At 36.4% G+C, this 22825-nt stretch overlaps 1 protein-coding gene across 1 annotated transcript; it reads left to right on the plus strand.

The window, feature by feature from the left end:
• Positions 1-683: 683 nt before the first annotated feature.
• Positions 684-22825, plus strand: LOC762407 (pleckstrin homology domain-containing family A member 8). Its single transcript, XM_030974241.1, has 13 exons — positions 684-867; positions 7560-7676; positions 8724-8879; positions 10155-10279; positions 11740-11901; positions 12225-12265; positions 13098-13391; positions 14222-14307; positions 14940-14998; positions 15678-15808; positions 16495-16565; positions 18034-18095; positions 18988-22825. Exons 1-13 carry the CDS (start codon positions 828-830, stop codon positions 19183-19185), a joined length of 1542 nt encoding a protein of 513 aa, XP_030830101.1. The 5' UTR covers positions 684-827; the 3' UTR covers positions 19186-22825.

Here is a 22825-nt window from a genome sequence, read left to right on the forward strand (position 1 = left end):
TTCATATCTTAATACTTAGCGGCAGTATATATGATGAATATCTGTGGGCCGTCATCTATATATACTTGGGTAGATCAAGAATTGTCAGAAGATGGGATGCACTTGTTGAATATATAATTTCGGGAATCCAGCCTGCTGACCCTCCTCAATTCACTCATTTTGGATGGTGGCCTGGGAGGTTGAGATGAAAAATAGTCTCCATTTTTGCCCCCCCCCCCCCCCCCCCCATTTCCCCCCTCAAACAGCTAGGGGGAGTGGGTGTTTGAATGCTTTTATCTGCCAATATATTTTTTCATTAGGCATCACATATTATATGTTTCCTGATTGATCTTTAATATTTAAAAGCCTAATTGAAGGGATAACAGTCGGCAATCAGACCAGCTCCTATATTTGTGTTTTGTAGGCCCTATGTTGTTATCCAACTTTGTTGGCATCCAGTGATATTTATTACAATGGCTGGTCAATGATTAACCACAACAAAACCCTACTAAAGTTGTATGATCCCTAAAGATCACTAGATGTATAGAATAATACACAAATTAATTTTTTTTTTGATTTTCTTTCTGACTTTTCTTGTATTTGTCACACCTCCTCCACCCCCATGTTATGATAAGATCGACCTTGGATGAAGTCTAAATAATTATATCAACTTCCGGGTTAGGAGCCTCTACCGTGTTACCGGTACTGTACACGAACTTTGCACCAACAAAAGTGTTTCACGTCACCGGTTGAGAAGTCAATTTTTTTAATCCCAGACGAATCATCATCCTATGATCCTAGTAATATCTTCCTTCTTCTAATGTTTATGTATTAGAGTATATTTCAAGATGGAAGGAATGCTCTACAAGTGGACAAATTACTTAGCAGGTGAGCATCTGTTAAATAAAATAATGGGATCACGGATGGGAATGCCAATGTTATCGCATCCCCGATGCTCGGCGACCATTACACAGTGCAGAGGCCATGGCATGGCATGGCATCAGCTGATTGGCGACGTGGATGGAGCTCGTTGTCATCATAACCTTAAAAGTTAAAGGGGATGTCCTCCCTGATATTAATTTGGTTTTGATAAAAGTAGAGTATTTCTGTACAGGAAATATCATAAACTTTCATTTTCTTAGTTATTTACAAGTTAACGTAACAGAATAGTTTCATAGGGTCTACATCATAATCTACCGGTAGACAGAAGTCTCTTTCTGTCTCTTTCGTTCGTTAGCATCTGATTTGGGTAGTGTACGTCGGCTCCTCTCTTTAGAGACAGACACCGACCATAGGCGTTCCTGATCAAACATTTTGCCAAATTATTAAATGGCCATATTCTTTGCCCAATATATTACCTTTTACCCGATGCATATCTACGGAGCCCCGGAAGTGACATGGAGAAATTTTTTTTTTCTCGTTTTCCTGAGATAAATTCTCGTTTTCCTGAGATAATATTTCGTTTTCCTGAGATAATTCCCGTTTTCCTGAGATAAATTCTCGTTTTCCTGAGATAATATTTCGTTTTCCTGAGATAAATTCTCGTTTTCCTGAGATAATATTTCGTTTTCCTGAGATAATTTTTCGTTTTCCTGAGATAATTCCCGTTTTCCTGAGATAAATTCTCGTTTTCCTGAGATAAATTCTCGTTTTCCTGAGATAATTTTTCGTTTTCCTGAGATAAATTCTCGTTTTCCTGAGATAATATTTCGTTTTCCTGAGATAATTCCCGTTTTCCTGAGATAAATTCTCGTTTTCCTGAGATAAATTCTCGTTTTCCTGAGATAATTTTTCGTTTTCCTGAGATAAATTCTCGTTTTCCTGAGATAATATTTCGTTTTCCTGAGATAATTCCCGTTTTCCTGAGATAAATTCTCGTTTTCCTGAGATAATTTTTCGTTTTCCTGAGATAAATTCTCGTTTTCCTGAGATAATATTTCGTTTTCCTGAGATAATTCCCGTTTTCCTGAGATAAATTCTCGTTTTCCTGAGATAAATTCTCGTTTTCCTGAGATAATTTTTCGTTTTCCTGAGATAAATTCTCGTTTTCCTGAGATAATATTTCGTTTTCCTGAGATAATTCCCGTTTTCCTGAGATAAATTCTCGTTTTCCTGAGATAATTTTTCGTTTTCCTGAGATAAATTCTCGTTTTCCTGAGATAATATTTCGTTTTCCTGAGATAATTCCCGTTTTCCTGAGATAAATTCTCGTTTTCCTGAGATAATTTTTCGTTTTCCTGAGATAAATTCTCGTTTTCCTGAGATAATATTTCGTTTTCCTGAGATAATTCCCGTTTTCCTGAGATAAATTCTCGTTTTCCTGAGATAATATTTCGTTTTCCTGAGATAAATTCTCGTTTTCCTGAGATAATATTTCGTTTTCCTGAGATAAATTCTCGTTTTCCTGAGATAATATTTCGTTTTCCTGAGATAATTTCCGTTGTAAAATGAACAGTTAAAATGAATTGAAAAAATACAATTTTCTTCTAATTTTATAACGTTTTGGCATCTGAATGCCCCCCCCCCCCCCTGAGTACGATGTCATATATATTTACTGTAAATTGCGAGCGAGCGAAGAGCGCAATAATTAACAAATAAAAGACACTAGTCTAATTACTCGTACAAATTTAGGTACAATACCAATTTGGATGATAAATCTATCTTGATTCAAGAACACTTTATTAACAGACTGCCCGATTACAATAGGGGACAGCCCACGAGGCCGACGGCCGTCAGCCTAGGGCCTAAATCCAGTTTTAGGGGGGTATTCAGCAGGCGCGGATCAAGGATTTCTTAGGGGGGGGGGGCCCAAATTTGAAATTTTGCGAGCCAAATATTGGTACGTAATGGTGACCAACAGTGACGTAATGCGGGGGGGGGGGTCGGTGCAGGGAGGGGCGATTTTCCCCCTCCCTCCTCCGCGAAACGCGGAAAATTTTACGATTTATTAAATTATTAGAGAAAGAAGACGATTCGTTGTCGAGTTCTCGACTCTTTATCCTCGTCTGAATTTAGGTTCCCCCCTCCCGTGCGAAGCGCGGAAGCTTTTACGATTTATTAAATTATTAGAGAAAGGAGACGATTCGTTGTCGAGTTCTCGACTCTTAATCCTCGTCTGAATTTAGGTTCCCCCCTCCCGTGCGAAGCGCGGAAGCTTTTAAATTTCCTTAAATCATTAGAGAAAGGAGACGATTCGTTGTCGAGTTCTCGACTTTTAATCCTCGTCTGAATTTAGGTTACCCCCTCCCGTGCGAAGCGCGGAAGCTTTTAAATTTCCTTAAATCATTAGAGAAAGAAGACGATTCGTTGTACCGTTTCCGAAAATAATCCTCGTCTGAATTTAGATTCTCCCCCAACCCCCTCCTCCCGCGCGAAGCGCGGACGCTTTTACGTTTCATTAAATCATTAGAGAAAATAGACGATTCGTTGTACCGTTCTCGAAAATAATCCTCATCGGAATTTAGTTCCCCCTCCATCCCGCGCGAAGCGCGGAAGCTTTTACCTTTCATTAAATCATTAAAGATTCGTATTACCGTTCTCGCCTCTGAATCCTCGTCTAAATTCAGGTCCCCCCCCCCTCCCGCGCGAAGCGCGGAAGCTTTGACGTTTCATAAGATTATGAGAGAAAGAAGACGATTCGTTGTACCGTTCTCGATTCTTAATCCTTGTCTGAATTCAGTCCCCCCCCCCCCCCCCTCCCCTCCTGCGCGAAGCTTTGACGTTTCATTATATTATTAGAGAAAGAAGACGATGCGTTGTATCGTTCTCTATACTCTTAATCCTTGTCTGAATCGGGGGCCGTCTTAGGGCCCCTGGGGGGGGGGGGGGTCGAGGCGGCGGAGCCGGCCCCGGAAGCTCAGGGGTTTTAGGCGTTTAATTAAGGTCAGATGAGCATTTTTTTGTATACCTTATTATTTTGTGAGACTGGCACGTCACTATTTGGCGTGGGGTCCAGGGGGCGGAGCCCCAAAATATCAGGGGTTTTAGGCATTAAATTACCGTCAGATGAGCATCTAAGGGCCCGCCGTAGGGCCCTAGGTGAAATCCAGGGGGCAGAGCCCCTGGAAGCTTAGGGGTTTTAGGCATTAATCACGGTCAGATGAGCATATTTTGATGCCTCATTATTTTTCAACACTGGCAGTTAACTATTCTTTCTTTCTTGCTCTCATTCTATTTTATTTCTCTTTAATATACTTTTTCAAAAAAGTAGGGGGGCTCGGGGCTCCCGATCCCCGCCGTACCTCGGGCCCTGACAAGTAGGAATCAACTAAAAAGTGAGGAAAAATCTCGGAAATTATGTCATTTCAGCATTATTTTGTAATCCACCGTTGTGGAATTAGAAATAAACCACGTTTGAATTTGATTTCCCCCAAGCCCCCCCTATCAGTACGCCAGTATCTCCTCTTTTCCTTTTTTCTTTCCCTTTCCTTCCTTCTCTCTTATTTTGTTGATTGGGGGGGGGGGGGGGGGTCAACAGCCTGGGAGGCAAGGCCCTTTCGCCTTCCCCAATCTCCTTCTTCCCCCTTTTCTTTTCTTCTTCCTCTTCTTTCTTTCCCTTTTTCTCTTCTTTCTCTTTCCCTTCTTTTCCTTTCTTCTCTCTCTTTTTTTTTTTTTTGCGGGGGGGGGGGGGGGGGCCAAGGCCCGCTCGGCCCCCCCCCCCCCTGGATCCGCGCCTGGTATTCAGTTATTCACATCACCTTGTAGGTCTCAACATTCAATTGTCGAAATTCGATATATTTATGAAGATAATTATCAATTCCAAAAGGGCCTTAAAGGGGAAGGCCACCCTAAGAATATCTATATTTTAATAAAAGGAGACAAATAAGACAAAGTGATTAATAAAAGTTTGAGGAAAATCGGATATGAAATAAGAAAGCTATGAAATGTTCAAGTTTTAAACAAATTAAAATCGATCAAGAAAATCGGGAAATCTGTGATCATATAACAAACGATGTCTGGGGTTTCGAAAGTTATGCAACATGTGTTGGTCGGGAATTATCTCAGGAAAACGAAATATATATCTCAGGAAAACGAGAATTTATCTCAGGAAAACGAAATATTATCTCAGGAAAACGAGAATTTATCTCAGGAAAACGAAATATTATCTCAGGAAAACGAGAATTTATCTCAGGAAAACGAAATATTATCTCAGGAAAACGAGAATTTATCTCAGGAAAACGAGAATTATCTCAGGAAAACGAAATATTATCTCAGGAAAACGAGAATTTATCTCAGGAAAACGAAAAATTATCTCAGGAAAACGAGAATTTATCTCAGGAAAACGGGAATTATCTCAGGAAAACGAAATATTATCTCAGGAAAACGAGAATTTATCTCAGGAAAACGAAAAATTATCTCAGGAAAACGAGAATTTATCTCAGGAAAACGGGAATTATCTCAGGAAAACGAAATATTATCTCAGGAAAACGAGAATTTATCTCAGGAAAACGAAAAATTATCTCAGGAAAACGAGAATTTATCTCAGGAAAACGGGAATTATCTCAGGAAAACGAAATATTATCTCAGGAAAACGAGAATTTATCTCAGGAAAACGGGAATTATCTCAGGAAAACGAAATATTATCTCAGGAAAACGAGAATTTATCTCAGGAAAACGAAATATTATCTCAGGAAAACAAGAATTTATCTCAGGAAAACGAAATATTATCTCAGGAAAACGAGAATTTATCTCAGGAAAACGGGAATTATCTCAGGAAAACGAAATATTATCTCAGGAAAACGAGAATTTATCTCAGGAAAACGAAAAATTATCTCAGGAAAACGAGAATTTATCTCAGGAAAACGGGAATTATCTCAGGAAAACGAAATATTATCTCAGGAAAACGAGAATTTATCTCAGGAAAACGAAAAATTATCTCAGGAAAACGAGAATTTATCTCAGGAAAACGAGAATTTATCTCAGGAAAACGGGAATTATCTCAGGAAAACGAAAAATTATCTCAGGAAAACGAGAATTTATCTCAGGAAAACGGGAATTATCTCAGGAAAACGAAAAATTATCTCAGGAAAACGAGAATTTATCTCAGGAAAACGAAAAATTATCTCAGGAAAACGAGAATTTATCTCAGGAAAACAAGAAGAAAAAAAATTTCTCCATGTCACTTCCGGGGCTCCGTACATATCTGATGCATTTCATTTTGTAAATTAGGCCTAGAACTCTAGAGGTCTAGACCGGTTCCACTTACCAACTTGTCTGACATGAATAAATCTGTTTAATGGTCCCTTTTCGGGAAATTATGGGTCAAAATCGACATCCATGTTGAAAATCTTGCAGCCGTCTTTTAAACTCTCGCTGCGCATGACGTCATCTAAATCTCATCCCTTCTAATAGTCTACGCGCAAGGCAAAATGATTATGAAGGAAAAACTGCACGAGCTACAAGTTCGTAATGACGTTATCACAGCTTTTGTCAATGTCGAGGTGTGAAAATTTCTTCTCTAGTTTCAGGGTATGGCCTCATGTTCTGTTTTCCTTTCATAAATGTAGTAGGTCTTGCATGAAGAGTGATGTAATCAAAACCTTACTTGCGTTCGTAGTCGCCCCTTCCTGCACCAGAAGAACCTTACACACTGGCTTTCTTCTCATACAAAGCACTTTGAAAAGTGGGCAAGATTTTTTTTTTTTACTGGAGTGATAGCGATTTGCTTACCTTCCACGTGTTCCTAATGATAATGAGCTACCATGCGATTTACCTTACAAAACATTGACCTTTCATGTGAGTTTGCGATGGTTCTGGTGGCATGCAAATTTGAAAACAAATTTTGTGTCTGGATAATTTTTGGCTTTGTTACTAAAGCCAAATTTGTTTATGGTAATATTTCTATGTTTCACATGGACATTAATTAGTATCAAGAATTTTTCTTGAATGATTTGATATGTACTATGTAGTAAACGGGTTGTAGCATGACGAGACTACGTGTCTTTCCTGTGGCCTGACTCAGGGCTAAACAGGTATAATACGACTACGGACGACGCAACCGCAGTATACACGTGCGTGCAGCATATGCAAAACTGAAGCGTGAGGAGAACTACGTTATGTTTCGCGAACGCTAGCGCGTGCTGACCGTTAATCAAGTCCATTCATTAACATGCAGTTGTCCAAAAAAAGTTGAAGATGGCGTTAATCAGTATGTGCCATTCTACACCCCCTTTAAAGTACTCATTTGGCCAAAGCTTGTTGAAATGACTTGCATTTGCCAAAGTTTTCAATTCATGGTCTTCGCAAATTAATTCTCCCAGAAATAGAGTACCGGTATTCAAAATGAAAATGAAGTATTCAGATTATCATTTTTCCTTTCCTCAAGTATATTCTGCCATTGACCAATTCTTGCTAATATTATAGGAAGTCACTCTAGTACATTCATGTTAATGTGTTATGAAACATTATTTTTTTGTAATGTAAGAAACGGAAAACAAATTTCTTTTTTCAGACCAATGAATCAGTAAATTCAAATCTTCAAAGACAGATCAGATCTTTGGCTGTGGCTTTAAACAGTATGAACATTAATTTTATTGATACATGTACATGTTTATTTTAAACTGAATTTTTTTTCTTCTCAGGTTGGCAGCCACGATGGTTTGTTTTAGACAAGGGCATCCTGACCTATTACAAATCACAAGATGAGATGCAGCAGGGCTGTAAAGGCTCTGTCAAAATGGCCTGCTGTGAAATCCAAGGTAAGTGAGAAAAAAGAAGAAAAAATAATGATAATAAATAGATAAAAATAAACATATAATTTGCCTACATGCTATTGTCACTTAACATGAGAATAATATAGGTCATTATATTTTAATAATAATAATAATAATAATAATACAAAAGATTTATAAGGCGCCGAATCCACTTTTCAGTCAAATGCTCAAGGGGAACTTACCATGGTTTAAAAAAAAATAATAGAATGAAAATATAAATAGCTAAAATAGGTATATAGATTGGCCTAAGTGAGAGATAATTTTAAAAAATATTGTTTTTATTTTCAGTCATGTCTGAGGTAGTGCTCACATTTTATAATATTTTTTTAGTTCTTGTTTGTTTGTGTGTGTGATTTGAATTGGGTTTTAATTCAAATGAATCAAATTAGTAATCTAGAATCATTCTAAAATGTAATCCATTTTTATCAACCCTCCTCAAGCTGTAGTATACATAGGTAATATGATATTTCCCAACTTAAAAAATTCCCTTCATGAACTTGTACGGACTGTTTTCATTTTAAAGTTTGTACATAACAAATCAAGAAATAACTTCCAATGGCATCACAGTTACGTGAATGTATTACCAATATGAGACTCCAATAAAACTATTTAAGCCAATTTCAAATATTCACCTAGCTATCATAAAATATGGTTTAAAGGGAGTGTAGCTTGGCAATTCTGGTTAACGTCATCTATGTCTGCACATATAAGAATTGACTTGATTAACAGTAGTCAGCGACTTAATCTCTACATGGTCAGCGTCCACGAAACAGACTGAAGTTCTCCTCACGCTTCGGTTTTGCTTACGTTGCACGCATATGATTGCTGCGGTTGCGTTGTCCGACACATAGTCTCGTCAGGCTACACTCTCTTTAATGTTTTGAATGTTTGATGAATACATTGCACACAATTATTAGAGGAGGGGATATAAAAGTTTCAACTGTACATTCCCTCATGGACAGAATATCCAGCTTTGAATTTATACATGTGTATTGTGTATTACTCTAATCCTCATTTGTTTTGTTCTTGCAGTGCACGGTACAGATGAAACCAGACTAGACTTAATCATTCCAGGAGAGCAGCACTTCTACGTCCGAGGGGCGACCCCTGCTGACCGTCAGAGGTGGCTGGTTGCCCTAGGGTCGGCCAAAGCCTGTCTTGCTGACTCCAAAAACCACCAGAAGAAAGGTCAGTCAAGGTCAAGGATAACCCTGTTCCATATGAAAGGGCAATCCAACCCTTGTAATAGGTAGATTTGCATGAAAGCAGAAAAATAACAGAAATGGAAGTCTATCACTAAGTCTATGTGAAACTCAAATTGGTAGTTTGGTTGGTGGATTGTGACGTACAGGATGTGGATAACTCTCCCATTTGCCGTGTACAAAAATATTACTAATTTCTGTTTTTCTCGTAAGTTTCTTCTCCCTTGGGGCACTGCTTAAGATATATTATGGATAGCATACTGTTTTAGCCTTTATAGGTCCTCTAAAAAGAATAAACCCTCCTGAGCAATGAGTTTTTGAAAAATTTAAAGTTTCATCATTTTATATGCTGGAACACATGGAAAAGTAGTTCTGCACTATATCACATTGACAACAGCTAATTTGAAGTTCCCTTGCGTATAGTGATTACAACTTTTAAAAATTCATAAATTTCTTATATTTAGTCAGATTTAATTGAAACTCTCATTAGTTTGATTCTCTGATTTTTCTGCTTTCGTTTAGAATAGTTGTCTGTTTGGGTCGGATTTCCCTTTAAAGGATAAGTGATGAAAATAATACCCAGTAGTTAATAGTTCTGTTGGCCATACAGTCCAATGGCACAATTAAGTACATCATGTTTTAAAGGATTCCTAAACGCTACTCGTTGAACAAATGTTTGTTCTCCAAATATTTTGTTCACCATTTTACATTTTACAACTAAACATATTATATAACTTCTGCATCTTTATTAGTCCCCAACTACCTAGTTTTGTAATGGGGGTATGAGGGTTGTTCCAGGGCATAGAACCCTTGACCTTCATCCTTCCGGTCAACTTTTCAAAGCATATACAGTGTATATGATACCTTTACTTGTGATTGTGATACAAACATATGACGATATGAGAATACAGTATTGTTTTATGATAGGTAGCTTTAAAAGTGAAAGGTAATGGCACAAGAAGATCCTTACGGAACACAAAAGCCATAATTGTTACTTTTGTTAGTGATATTAGTGAATCAAATGTTGTAATTTGACAGCTATGAATCACAGTTTTTATATTGTTTTTCCCTAATCAAGGTCATAGATGTACTTGACCAGCTCCGTATCCTGATGATATGGTTCTACCTCTTTGCCATGAAATTGTTTCAAAGTTTCAAGTTTCAAGTTTCAAAATTGTTCACAATTACGCGTTTTGCATTCCAGCAGCATCTTTTCATGCCCACTCATATTCCTTCTTACATCTTTCCTGATATCTTACAGAGGAATCAGAAGACACGTTACGTACTAAGATGTCGGAGCTCAGACTGTACTGCGACCTTTTGACCCAGCAAGTAGCCAGTGTGAAGGCAGCTGGATCTTCAGAAATGGTACCCCCTGATATCGAGGTGTGTGGAATTCATTGAATTGGGCATTGTGTCCTGGGTAGATGTACGCTGATAAAGATATGATAATCTCTGAGAGCATATGTCAAAGTCCATACAAACTCTGATGACTTTGTTTACTTCAAGGTTTATTTCAAAGTTGAGCTTTGATTTCTAGTATCTAGTGTGACTGACTATAAAATGCAAACAAAAGTTCCTTGCTCCTTCATCATCAGTATCCGCCACGTCTTTGATATAATTACCTCTATTACTGTTGTTTAATTGTCCCAATTATTTGTTAATGGTACTATGTCCCATTTGCGGGCAAAATCAAATTCTGGAGAAGTTTGCAGGAATTATGAATATGTCACGTATGTCCTATCTGTGAAATTAAACATTTGCAGTGTACTAATATTATGCAAGGAAACCTGTTTACTTTCTAGACTTCACTGTCAGACACTATTGACTGACTGACTGACTTTTTTGTTTGTTTTTGGTAATACCATACAGAAATGAGCTGAAAAGATGATGAGCATTTGTCTAAACCAATAACCCACTTCTTGTAATGGCCAAAATTAAACTGATTGAATCTTTACACAGCACAAAATGTACGACCATTCAGTACAAGGGTCTGAAAATCAAGACTAGAACTCACTGGATTGCGATCACTCAAGTCGATTCTACAAGTAATAGTCGTTATTTTCCCACTTAAAGACAGTTTCAAGCCCCCCTTTTTTCAGGAAAGTTCTAAATTAGTATTATCTTCAAATGCCGTTGGAATATAACCTTTCATTTTTTCGGCCTGCAAATGGGGCATACAGGTCATGAGCTTATGATAACTACCAATTATGATATCATCACTACAGCTATCATTTAACTTTGCTGACATTGATCATTACAGGCCTGATAATTACCCGATTTAAATCGGTTTCCCTATTTTTTAATTTAAAAAAATATATTTTTTCCAGATTTTTTTATTTTGTCCTGTTTTTAGAGGGTTTTTTTTTCTTCTCGATTTCCCAGATTTTCCCCTTTCCCCCCCTATTTTTTCCCAATTTTCTCACTCAAAAGGGGGGAATGTTGTTATATGCCATGTTTCCCCCCGAATCCTCTTCTTTTTTCTCTTTTCTACTCAGAGGGGCGTGGTTGAGGGAAACCCCACCCCCCCCCCTTTGTTTTAGTTTTCACTATCACCCCTGTCATTGATAACAGTGATGCTAAGACCCACTGTTATCAGCTTCTAATGTTATGTGTTGAAAATCAGTTATAGCCTTCTTCATCAATATCACTGAAGTTATCATTAGCAATGCAATCACAATCATCACTACAGTAACTTTAGTTATTTAAGATATTTTATTTGTCAACATCATGATCTTTAGAAAAGATATTCAACATTTTTGTACAAATACTTTTCTGACATTGTCTGCCCAATATCAATCAGATGCTTACTGCCTCTTTGTAAATTTTTGTTTCCTCTTCTGAAGAAACTGAACGAGTCATCTTCATTACTCTCTGCTACCTGCGACACCTTCATCATGACGTTACAGGACTGTATGAAGCTTGCCAAGGAATCCTTCATTCCAAATATCAACAACATGGATATCAGCAACACCGTACTGCCACCCTCGACGCCATTCTCTGACAAGGTCAGTTAAGCTTTTCTTTTTTCTGTGCATATGAAGATTTATCAGCATCGTGTGTCCAATGTGTCCAATATGACATAAGAGTATATGGAAGGGTAAAAAATCAAAGCAAGGCTCACATGGGAATCAGTAACTAATTCCGGGTCTGAAATGTATTTGTAAGATGTATGGAAGTCAATTACGTTCTTGCGCCTTGAGCATTTGACTGTCAAGTGGATTTGGCGCCTTATAAATCATTTGTATTATTATTATTATTATTACCCGCATAAGATTCTATGTAAACCTTAACCTCTTTTGTGTGTGTGTCCATGTTTCCTATTCTGTAGAAAAAGTCAGGAGTTCAGAGGTCTATATCAGTCGAAGACAGGTTAGTATTCAAGGGGATATATAGTTGTAATTAGCATGCGAAAGGTACCTTACGGTCTTAAAGCCCCACTGCACTACTTATATCTACTTGCGCCCTCCATATAGAAAACAATGCCTAGGCGGTTCCTGTTGGTCCCCCATGATCCTCTTTTTCTAATGTTAATTGAGAGCCAAGTTGATGAGATAAGCACCTGTCAGTGACCACGCAATTTATGAAAAATAAGGTAATACAATTTTTACCCATAAATCATATATACTTGATATTTCAACATTAGTTTTCACTACATATATACTTTAGACCATTTGGGATAATAATATCACCAAAAAGTTTTTTTTAATTTATGTATTTTATTGTTTTTGTTGTTTTATTTTAATTCTAAATGTAATTCAACTATTTTGAACCCCAAAATAAACACCTAAACTATAAACAAGACCAAATAACCAATGTTATATCTCTTTTTTTGAAACATGAGATTTCCATATTCTTTGTACACAAATCACGAAAATGAGCAATTTTCAGGCTGCCATGCAAAGACAAAAGATCACCAAACTTTGTAACGATATGTCCAATTTTCAAAAAATTTATTTCAAAAGATGCGTAAGACTCGAAAGAGAAAAGTCATAAATTTTCAGCACAAGATTCTTTGGCGTTACAAAATTTTGTGAAAAATGTAGAGGGGGGGCTTCTAAAGCCTGGGACTTAGTAGGGTATAGGGTAGACAGGTCGTTTGCGTCATGTCATTTTGAATACCCTCTTTCCAATAGTATTAACCAGATAGGATTCACTCATGAGAATCAGTCTGATATGTTACGTCTGTCATTCTTACACCCAGGTACACTCCACATTCGACCACCAAGCTCGGCGTCACAACACGCTACCGCAACCTTGAAGACATGGCAGCTCGCTCAACTCCTCGCTCTCGCCCCACCAGTCGAACAGCCAGCATCAGTAGTCAGGAAGGGGTACAAGCCGCCATAGCGTCGACACCTAACAACGAGACCAAGAGATCGCTCTCTCAGCCGACCACACCCACGGTCCAGGAGACACCGGTGGTAGTGAATGGGGCGAGTCCATCGTCCACCATGGAAGCGAGAGTACCTACATTCTTCTCAGAGCTCTCGGCCAAGTAAGTGAGATTCTAGGACAAAGGGGGTGTATCACAAAGATCCTAAGTTAGACTTAAAAGTTATGGAGAGCCATTTGTAGCCTTATTTTGAAATATATTCAAAAGCAAAAGTTCAAGTATTTAGACTTTTCATAAATTCCACATCAAGAACATAAAATCTCCCATGATAAAAGAAAATATGCCTTTTAAAATAACTTTTACAAAATATTTTCAAGGATGCTGATGGGTATCCATAATTGTTAAGTCCAACTTAGAGATAAGTTTAACTTAGGATCTTTGTGAAACACCCCCAGGACTAGCACAGTTTATGAAGCTTGTATTCATCTTAGTGGTCTCCTTGCATCTGAGACTTAAGAAGATGACACTTTCAAGTGTCGAGGGAGGGATGTACAAATAGATTTCATATATTCCTGGGATATCTTATATTGGAATCAGGCTAACTCGGACCGCTGCAAAAACAGTCAGTTTTTGCAGGTTTAGGGTAAGGTTTAGGGTTAGAGGGCGGGTTGGTTTTAGTGTAGGGATAGGGTTAGGGTTAAAGTTAGGGTTAGGGTTTGGGTAAAATGAGGGTTGTAGGGTTTAATTAAAAGTACTGCTGTAACACAATACTACTTAAAGGCTATGCATAGTTTTGGTAAATTCCGCAAATTCGTATTGTCAGATTTCTTTGATTTTAGATGTTAAGTAGCAATTACTTGCCACTCTTTTTAATAGCTTTATTTCCTGATTACCATTTCGTACAAAAAATTTGCAGAGTGAAAGACCATGGAATCTTCTATCTATGTTGGTTCTCTAAATTTTCATGCTTTGCACCACCTATTCAATTTTAGATTTTCTGATATCCAAGTACCACCTGATAACAGTATACCTACTCAACCATTCCTTGATGCCTGTACTTGTATAGTTGGAGTATTCGGTAAGAACTTGTGCCATTCTGAAAATGAAATCTCTGGTTCTAATTAAAGGCATTGTTTAACAATGTTTCCAGTTTCTGTGATATGGTGTAATATTGAAGCACTAAACAAAAATTGTGCTTCAAAATGATCATGAAGTGTCTCAAAAAAGTGAAAATCTTTGAGTGACTGGTTTTACCATACTCATTTTCCTTGATAGACTGTAGTGTTAGTTCTTTCTATTCAGAGACTAAGATTAATTCAGAAGGATTAGTTCACCCCTCAGACAATACTAATTTACCCTCCAAATTATAGTCAGTCTGAATTACAAAGATATTGATGATATATTTGTTTGTTTGTTTGTTGTTGTTATTTTTTGTTGTTAGTGACATAAAATCATTGTTTCCAATTCCATGACCAAGATCATGACTGATTTTCAATGCAGAAGTATAAGCTGAATTTCCTTGTTCACTTTTAGATTGCAAAGGGTGAGATTTTTTTCTTACTTTTGAAACCGTACTCGAACTGTTTGAGATTTGAATCAGAGAGAACTTGATTGATCTTTACTTAAATCTATTCTTGTTTGTTAGAATATTTCTCTAGCATATAACAACACCATTAATTATTCTCTTCTCTATTTTTTCTTCTTCTGTAGATGCCCTAAGCCCAACTGCATTTGCACCTGTTAAAATGGATGTCAATGGAAACATAAGGGTATGAATACATGTTTGATGATGTAAAGCTATCTCTGTCTTCTCTAGTTGGGCCAGTAAGGTATCTGTGTTATTAAAGCCCCACTGCACTACTTATAGCTACTTACGCCCTCTATATAGCAAACAATGCCTAATCGGTGCCTGTTGGTCCCCCGTGATCCACTTTTTCTTATTTTAATTGAGAGCTGATTTGATGAGATAACCACCTGTCAGTGACCTTGCAGGGAGGTCTAACCCCCCTGGCCAAACTAGTGCAGACAGGCTTTAAAGGACAAGGAAGGAAGTAGACCATGATTAGTCTACATGTCTTATTGATACCTTGATTCATATACCTAGTATTGTTCAGTTTGAACCACAAGGTTTTATAGGAGGATGGATCTATATCTTTACAAGGCACAAGAAAATATGAAACTTGTGTCTCATGCATTTCTGATAATACTTCTTTTTTAAAGAATTAATCTCATATCATTTGTAGACATGTACATTCTGATAATACATAATCTGTTCTGCTCTTATAATTTGCCATATGTATGTAAACAAAACAAATTTCCAAATGGACAAGAAGTGAGTTAGCTGATGTTATTTATTCACCCTTTCCACATGCAGACCGAATATATCATAAATGATCATAAAGGAATAAAGTTAAGGATTTTATCCCCTTTTATTTAATGAATTGCTAGAAACTTCGTCAGAAGCTGAGTAGTGACCCTGAGATGTTCATGAAGCTCCAAGCGATGGTCCAGCAAGAAGTACGGACCAAGACCACGCAGGTCAAGAACTCAGCGACAGATGCCCTCATGTGGCTAAGGAGGTAGGTAGAGATCGGGGGGGGGGGGGGGGGGCGTTTCACAAAGCCTTTCTTTAAAGACAAATGACAAAAATCAGTGACAAATCTGCTGATAACCAATCAGAAGCAAGGATTTCAGTAGCTTATAACAAAAACTGTCATTTGTCACTGATGACAAGTTTTGTGAAACGTCCCCTGTTGCATCATTTTCAATTTTATTTCATAAGTCTGGCTTTATGTAAAGAGATTGTGAAAGTAAATATTTGTTGTCCATTATCAGTTTGGTACCTCAAAGTAGAATGTGGGTGAGGAGATTTGCAGACTTCCAAATTAGATTTGCTTTAAGTATCTAGATTGTTCCCTCAAATGTCCAGTATTCCTTTGTCCTCATTACCATTTAGATTAAAAATGTGTCTGTGTTTTATATTTTTGTTGTTGAAAATTACATATCCATGATCGTAATTACGACCACAGTAACTCATGGATGTCTGACAATGATTAAGACAAATGTACTTTTGATGGTTGTATTCCAGGAGTTTTCAAACCTCTAAGTTTCTCAAATTATTTTGTAAAGTCCTGTCCAAAACTGGCTGTGAAATTATGTGTGTTAATCTCATGTGTGGTAATCGGCAGATGACATTAAATTTTAGATTGTAGCAGTTCATACAGCTTTCTCCTCTAATATTTCCTGATTTATTTATTTTTTACAGAACACTGGAATTCATCCAAGAGTTTTTAAGTGAGATCCTGACAGGAGAGAGAGACATGAACCTTGCAGCAAGTAAGTCTTTATTCTGTTCATGAAGATATAACTATTATTTACCCAGGGTAGCCTCATCAGTATACATATCATTACCACAGGTTTAGCTATTAACTGTCAGTCTTCATGGACTTATTTAATTGTATTTCATGGTTTATTGAAAATATTGAAAATGGCAGCCCGAAGCCTGAATTACATTCAGTTTACTATAAAAGCACATGAAAGACATAGCGATGTTAGAACAATGATTATATAACGCGAGAATGCATTCAAAGATGAGATGATAAGATACAAAATTATGGCAAAAAAAAACTATTTTATGGCCAACGCTTCTTTGAGAGTCAACATATTAAGCTGTGATATAGCATCTTTGTTATGATAATGAAACCTAACAATTAGAGAATTTTCAGGAAAGAATAATGCTAGTTAATATTTTTGTTTTGCAACTGACATTGGAAATGAGTTCAGATTAATTACATAAAGAGTGGGGTTACTGGTAATTGAATGGTTCTGAGTAGTGCTGTAAGTCGGACGCTATGTTCGTGTTCGGTTCGGTTCGTCAGAGTTCGGCAATTTTTCACCCGAACTTGGTTCGGTTTGGGGTTCGGTAATATTATAGCAAGCAGCTTTATAGCCACTGCGGTCGGCACTGGGCGGGCCGGCTGGCCAGGCCCGATCAGCACGGAGGACTTCTGCTTCCAACCAGCACAAATTTCACATTAAAAAACTGCTCTAAACGTAATTATCTGTGAAGAAAAGTACTACTTACATTCGTATTTCGGTCTTGAATCATGTTTTTATTTGCAATTTTAAAAGAATCATGTTTTCAATTTGTCAATAAATGATATTTTTTAAAGATTTTCCAAGACAGTTGTTGCCTAATGTTGGCAGCTCAAGGATGTCATATGTAGCCAGGGTGATGGTTTTAGAAGTGTGTGATGTAAGCTCTGTAAAGGCAGAATATATTGTGATATCACCGTCATTTTAGTTGTAGAGATAGAAATAATCATTCTTTTATCAATGTTATCATTGAGGAAATAAGGGGGCCCCAAAATCATACATCCATTGAAAATTTCTGACCGAACTTGTCAATAAATATATTGATATTGTAGTTTTGCCTAATGGCTGGTTTGTTTCATGTTTATGACTGAAAAGAAACCCACACATTCATGATATGTTGCTTCAGGATGTCGATTACCACGTGTGACTAATCGTAAAACGAACAGATAGATATATGTTCATGCATTTGGACAAACCTTTGTAGAATGCAACTTGTTTAATAGAAAGTTTAAATAAACATTTTGACAGAGATAAAGTTTTGTTATTAGGCAAAAATACACTGCCTTAAATAGAAATTTGCTCCTGTTGTAAATCCAAGTCAAGGTAACAAATGAGGGTCTATTTGCAGACAGAAATGATTATATTTAAGGCATAAGATGTCTACCTCTCTCTCTCTCTCTCTCTCTCTCTCTCTCTCTTTCTTCGCTAGCAAATGCCTACGGGAGAACGTTGAAGAAATACCATGGCTGGGTAGTAAGAGGTGTTTTTGCAGTAAGTAGTCATCTACATATATATATATATATATATATATATATATATACAAATTGTATGATAAATATGTTTTTATAATGTATGTGCAAAATGTGTAACATAATGTGTTTTTATGCCTCTGCTACAAAGTAGCCGGAGGCATTATGTTTTCTGGTTGTCCGTCCGTCCGTATGTACGTAATTAGATTTTGGGGTCACTAGGTCAAAGGTCACAGGGCTCATTATGTATGCACAAATAGCTTGTGATCGCTTTATCATGAGAACCAATAGACAGATTACTATCAAACTCAAGATCAAGAGCCAATGAACTGATTAGATTTTAGGGTCATCAGGTCAAAGGTCATGGAGTTCATTATGTATGCCTATAAATAGCTTGTGAGTGCATTATCATTAAAACTGACAGATGGATTACAATCAAACTTGAATTTTAAAAATTGCTTTATGCGCGCAGTCAAAATTCCATCTAGTTATACATGTTATATGAGCAACAAATATGACAAGTCTATGTTTTCCTATATTTGCAAAGTAAATGATAGCAATATGTTCATTATTGATGTAACCACTGCTATGGTACTTGAAAAATCTGTTTTTGGAGATTATTATTTCTTTTAATTTTCTTCCAATATTCACTGTGAGACATTTATTCATCAAGGGAAAAAAAAAAAATTTCATGTAAGCTATGTCATCTTCCAAGAAATTTAATAGTTTTTTTCATTTGAAAATTGGCTTTCTAAAGTGGAACATATTGTATGGTTATAAGCCGAGTAGAAATGTAAGGGTTATTAAAATGCAATTATAATGTTGTTTGTTAGCTGCTTATGATATTAAGATGATGCCAAATTGTAATTTCAGAATTGCAATAATTGTTTTCCACTTTCATCTTGTTCCTGCAGCTTGCAGCGAAGGCAGTCCCATCTATGGAGTACTTCCTCCAGTTCTTAGCGGTGCACAAAGAGGATGCCGAGAGACAAGACTTTGAGAGCATCATCTTAGCAGACCTCAAGGAGTGTGTCGGAGGACTCGCCAAACTCACTGCCATCCTCAAAGATCATTATGAAACAGGTGGTCTGGAGTCGGAAGAGATCGTATGATTCCCCTCTCAATGTTTAAAGCCCCACGGCACTACTTATAGCTACTTGCGCCCTCTGTATAGCAAACAATGCCTAAGCGGTGACCATTGGTCCCCCATGATCGTCTTTTTCTTATGTTAGTTGAGAGTTGATTTGATGAGATAACCACCTATTGGTGACCATGCAGGGAGGTCTAATCCCTTTTGGCCAAACTAGTGCAGATAGGCTTTAAGTGTCCACTAATTCTTTGTCCATAATGGATTGAAATCCTCCACTGATACATTGTGGCTATGTTTTGCATACACATAGTATGTATGTCAAAGGTGAAACGTAGCGATCCACTGTTTGTTTCATAGGTCGACCACAGCCTGTAAAGAGTTAGTGTTCTTTTTGCCTTGGATGTTAAGCTAGTTTGGAGATGCAATCTGCCCCTGATCAGATTAAGATTGGTTGTATCAAATCGTAAAAACTTACCAAGACATATACTGGATAAGTGCATATAAAGTTATGTAATCATTACTTCATGCTGCATTCCATGGTGCACTGGTGGAAGTATTCTTTTCAAAATTGGAAGCGAGACTTATCCATGAACTACCTCCGTCATTTTGGGAGTAACTTTTCACAACTGCACAAAGCGAGACCTCTCCACGTTCAAAAGATCATCAGTGGTCCTGTAATCTGTAGGCTTTAATTTGTACTATACTGTAAACCGATCCGTTCAGGTCACCAAGAATTTCCACAATATTCCAGTAGATCTATTATAGCAAGTCCAAGCTGTACGTTACAGACCAGATCTAAGAATTTAGTATATCTGATTATTGTATCAGTTAATTGTCACACTAGAGCTTTATGGTTCAGACCACATATGAAATGTAATGACAGATTCAAGGTCCTTGTCTGTCCATAACTCTGTAAAACTTTGTGACATATTGGACACCAAGTGTGAGCAGGCACCACAAAACCACCAAAAGTCGCATGGTGTGATTTTCATTTAGAGCTCAATAAACGTGAGGTGTATTTGATCAGGTTGATCAAGCGTCAATTTTGTATCACTTTCTGATAGATTATAGTTTCCTTTATGTAATTTGAAAATTTTGAAGCACCACACAATCTAGAAGTATTTCTAGCAGTGTTTTGAATTATAATACAAGGCTGCTAGAAATAATTCAGATTTCTATATATGTATGACAGAGTGAAGGTTATATTTCCCTTGAACATGTGTTTGGAATATCATGTTTACTATTTAGTTCGATCAACATTATGTTTTGATAATGGTATTATTTCATATGAAATGCATTGCATATGTAGTCCACTGCCCCCTCCCCTCTTCCTACCCTTTACCCCTCCCTGCATCATGGTATGAAATACCTGATTGCCATGACATTTGGCATATACCTCAAGAATTGCTTGAAAAATAGTCTTCATGTACTTGTACATCTTTTTTTTTATACTGATATTTCAATTATAAACCTACCATTTTTCTTTTGAACATTTATATGTATAGAAAATAATTAAACAGAGCAATTTGATTCTTTGTTTTTAAAATTTGATATTTATTATTTCTATGTTTGACCAAAATGTTTTTTTTTATATAGTTTGTAAGTTTTGTAAAAATGGATTGTTCATCTTGATTGATGTTTATGTAGAGCAGATGACAAATAGTGCCTCAAAAGCGATTAAGTAATGTATGGCATAGTTTTCCTTTTGTTTTGTACACAGAATACATCGGGTATCAATTTTGGAGCGACGTGCTCAAGAATGTATGCTCAGTTCATCAAAATGTTTGATTTTATAACGATGAACAACACTTTGAAAACAGATAATATCACATTTTGAGATGAAAAGCTCAGTTTATTAATTGTAATACATGGAAAACTGTTGATTTAGTGGGCTGTTTTTGTAATGTTGTTATGTTTGGTAAGACACCCCAAAATATTTATCTGACCTAGCAACAAGTAATGTATGCAATTTGCATTTTATTGAGTTACAATAATATATAAGAGGCGATTGTTATAGCTTGTTGCTACGGAAACATGTCAAAAGTTGAATGCATTTGAAAATGGTTTATTTTTTTTATACACAATAAATTTAGCAGATTCTTAATGTTTCTCTAGCCTTAAATTTTACATTAATTTACAAAGAATCAACTTTCTTGTCTGATGAACACAGATATCATGAGACTTATTCTATGTACATTATCTCATATTGAGAATTTTATATGAAAATGAAAGCAAGATTTTGTGTTTAATTAATTCAATATTACATCATATTTTTTTTAATAAAACCTTATACACTTGTGTACTTACAGGTTGAATTTTAATCCAAGGCTGCTAGAAATAATTCAAATTTCTATATATGTATGACAGAGTGAAGATTATATTTCCCTTGAACATGTGTTTGAAATATCATGTTTACTATTAAGTTCTATCCACATTATATTTTGATAATGGTATTATTTCATATGAAATGCATTGAATATGTAGTCCACAGATAGTTTATTGTAAGTTTTTGTTGTATTGTAAAACGCTATGTCGTCAGTGAATTAGAGAAATTGTCTGTTGAGAGTCAGAAGGGCATTTACTGTGTGTTTTAAAGCATATGGGTTAATGCCCTTCTGGCTCCAAACAGACACAATATTAATTAATTTGAAGCAAGGTGGTCCTGTATGAAGTTATGGTGTTGTTAATGGGCAACATGTAATAATGTAATGTAATGTACTTCACGGCATATAGTATTTACAAAAAAAATCTCCAAATTGAAGATTTTTTGTTTTTGTTTTTTGGGTTGACAACTATTTTTCAAAACACATATTGGGCCTCTTATCTCTCTCTCTCTCTCTCAACACTTTTGTGATTGCCAATGGGGCAACCTGGACAGCTGCTTAGTTTGCTAATTTCAACTTCTGTTGCTCATTTATTTGTATTATTTTTTCTCAAAGGTCCCATGAAATAATCAAATCAAAGGCAGAACTATTTGGTTGCTCAGCAGGATTGTAGGTGGTTAGTGGCACAAAGACAACTGCTTGTTTCAAGCCCTTTTGGTACCTAAAAGATACATTGATCAATAAAGAACTATGATTAATCTGTCCTTGACCCCAATGTTTATAAGACAAATATATCCCTCTTGCATAACTAATACACGTTGTGCTTTATACTGGTAATTAGTAAATGACCAATAATCTGCTTGATAGGTTTCATTGCCAGAGCTATTGCACCTCGTAAAATGTATTTCAAGTATGATTAAGTTGTCTTTTGCCAAGATTTATGCAAATTATGGAGGCTTTCTTTTATTAACGTACTTACAAACTCACAATACTGTATCATAGAAATATTGATTTGATAGCTCTGAGCTTCAAAGAGAATTGTTTTCACGTATGTGGGATATAAATTATGTTTTCAATTGTATTTATTAAATTTTATGTTGCATTGTGAACAAATGTAAAAGTGCATTTATATGATTATAATTTTCATGTTTAAGAATGTATTGAGTTTAAGTAAGTGGTGTACAAGAAAGGCAAATGGATTTTATGTTAAAAATGTAAAATAATTCGACAGAAATGATGTTTTCATGGATTATATTTTATTATTCTTTATTGCAATATTGTTGAACAACGACTGATGTTGGAGAGATTATTGAATTAAAATATTTACATGAAATACAA

Source organism: Strongylocentrotus purpuratus, unplaced genomic scaffold (genome assembly GCF_000002235.5).
Source record: "Strongylocentrotus purpuratus isolate Spur 01 unplaced genomic scaffold, Spur_5.0 spur5_scaffold_7, whole genome shotgun sequence".
NCBI lineage: Eukaryota > Metazoa > Echinodermata > Echinoidea > Camarodonta > Strongylocentrotidae > Strongylocentrotus > Strongylocentrotus purpuratus.

Excerpts from the sequence above, each read along its gene's own strand:
- LOC762407 (XM_030974241.1), top strand. The coding sequence starts at position 828 with ATGGAAGGAATGCTCTACAAGTGGACAAATTACTTAGCAG. Across the intron at positions 8,880-10,154 it reads CAAAAACCACCAGAAGAAAG|AGGAATCAGAAGACACGTTA; the intron begins GTCAGTCAAGGT and ends GATATCTTACAG. Across the intron at positions 13,392-14,221 it reads TTCTCAGAGCTCTCGGCCAA|ATTTTCTGATATCCAAGTAC; the intron begins GTAAGTGAGATT and ends ATTCAATTTTAG.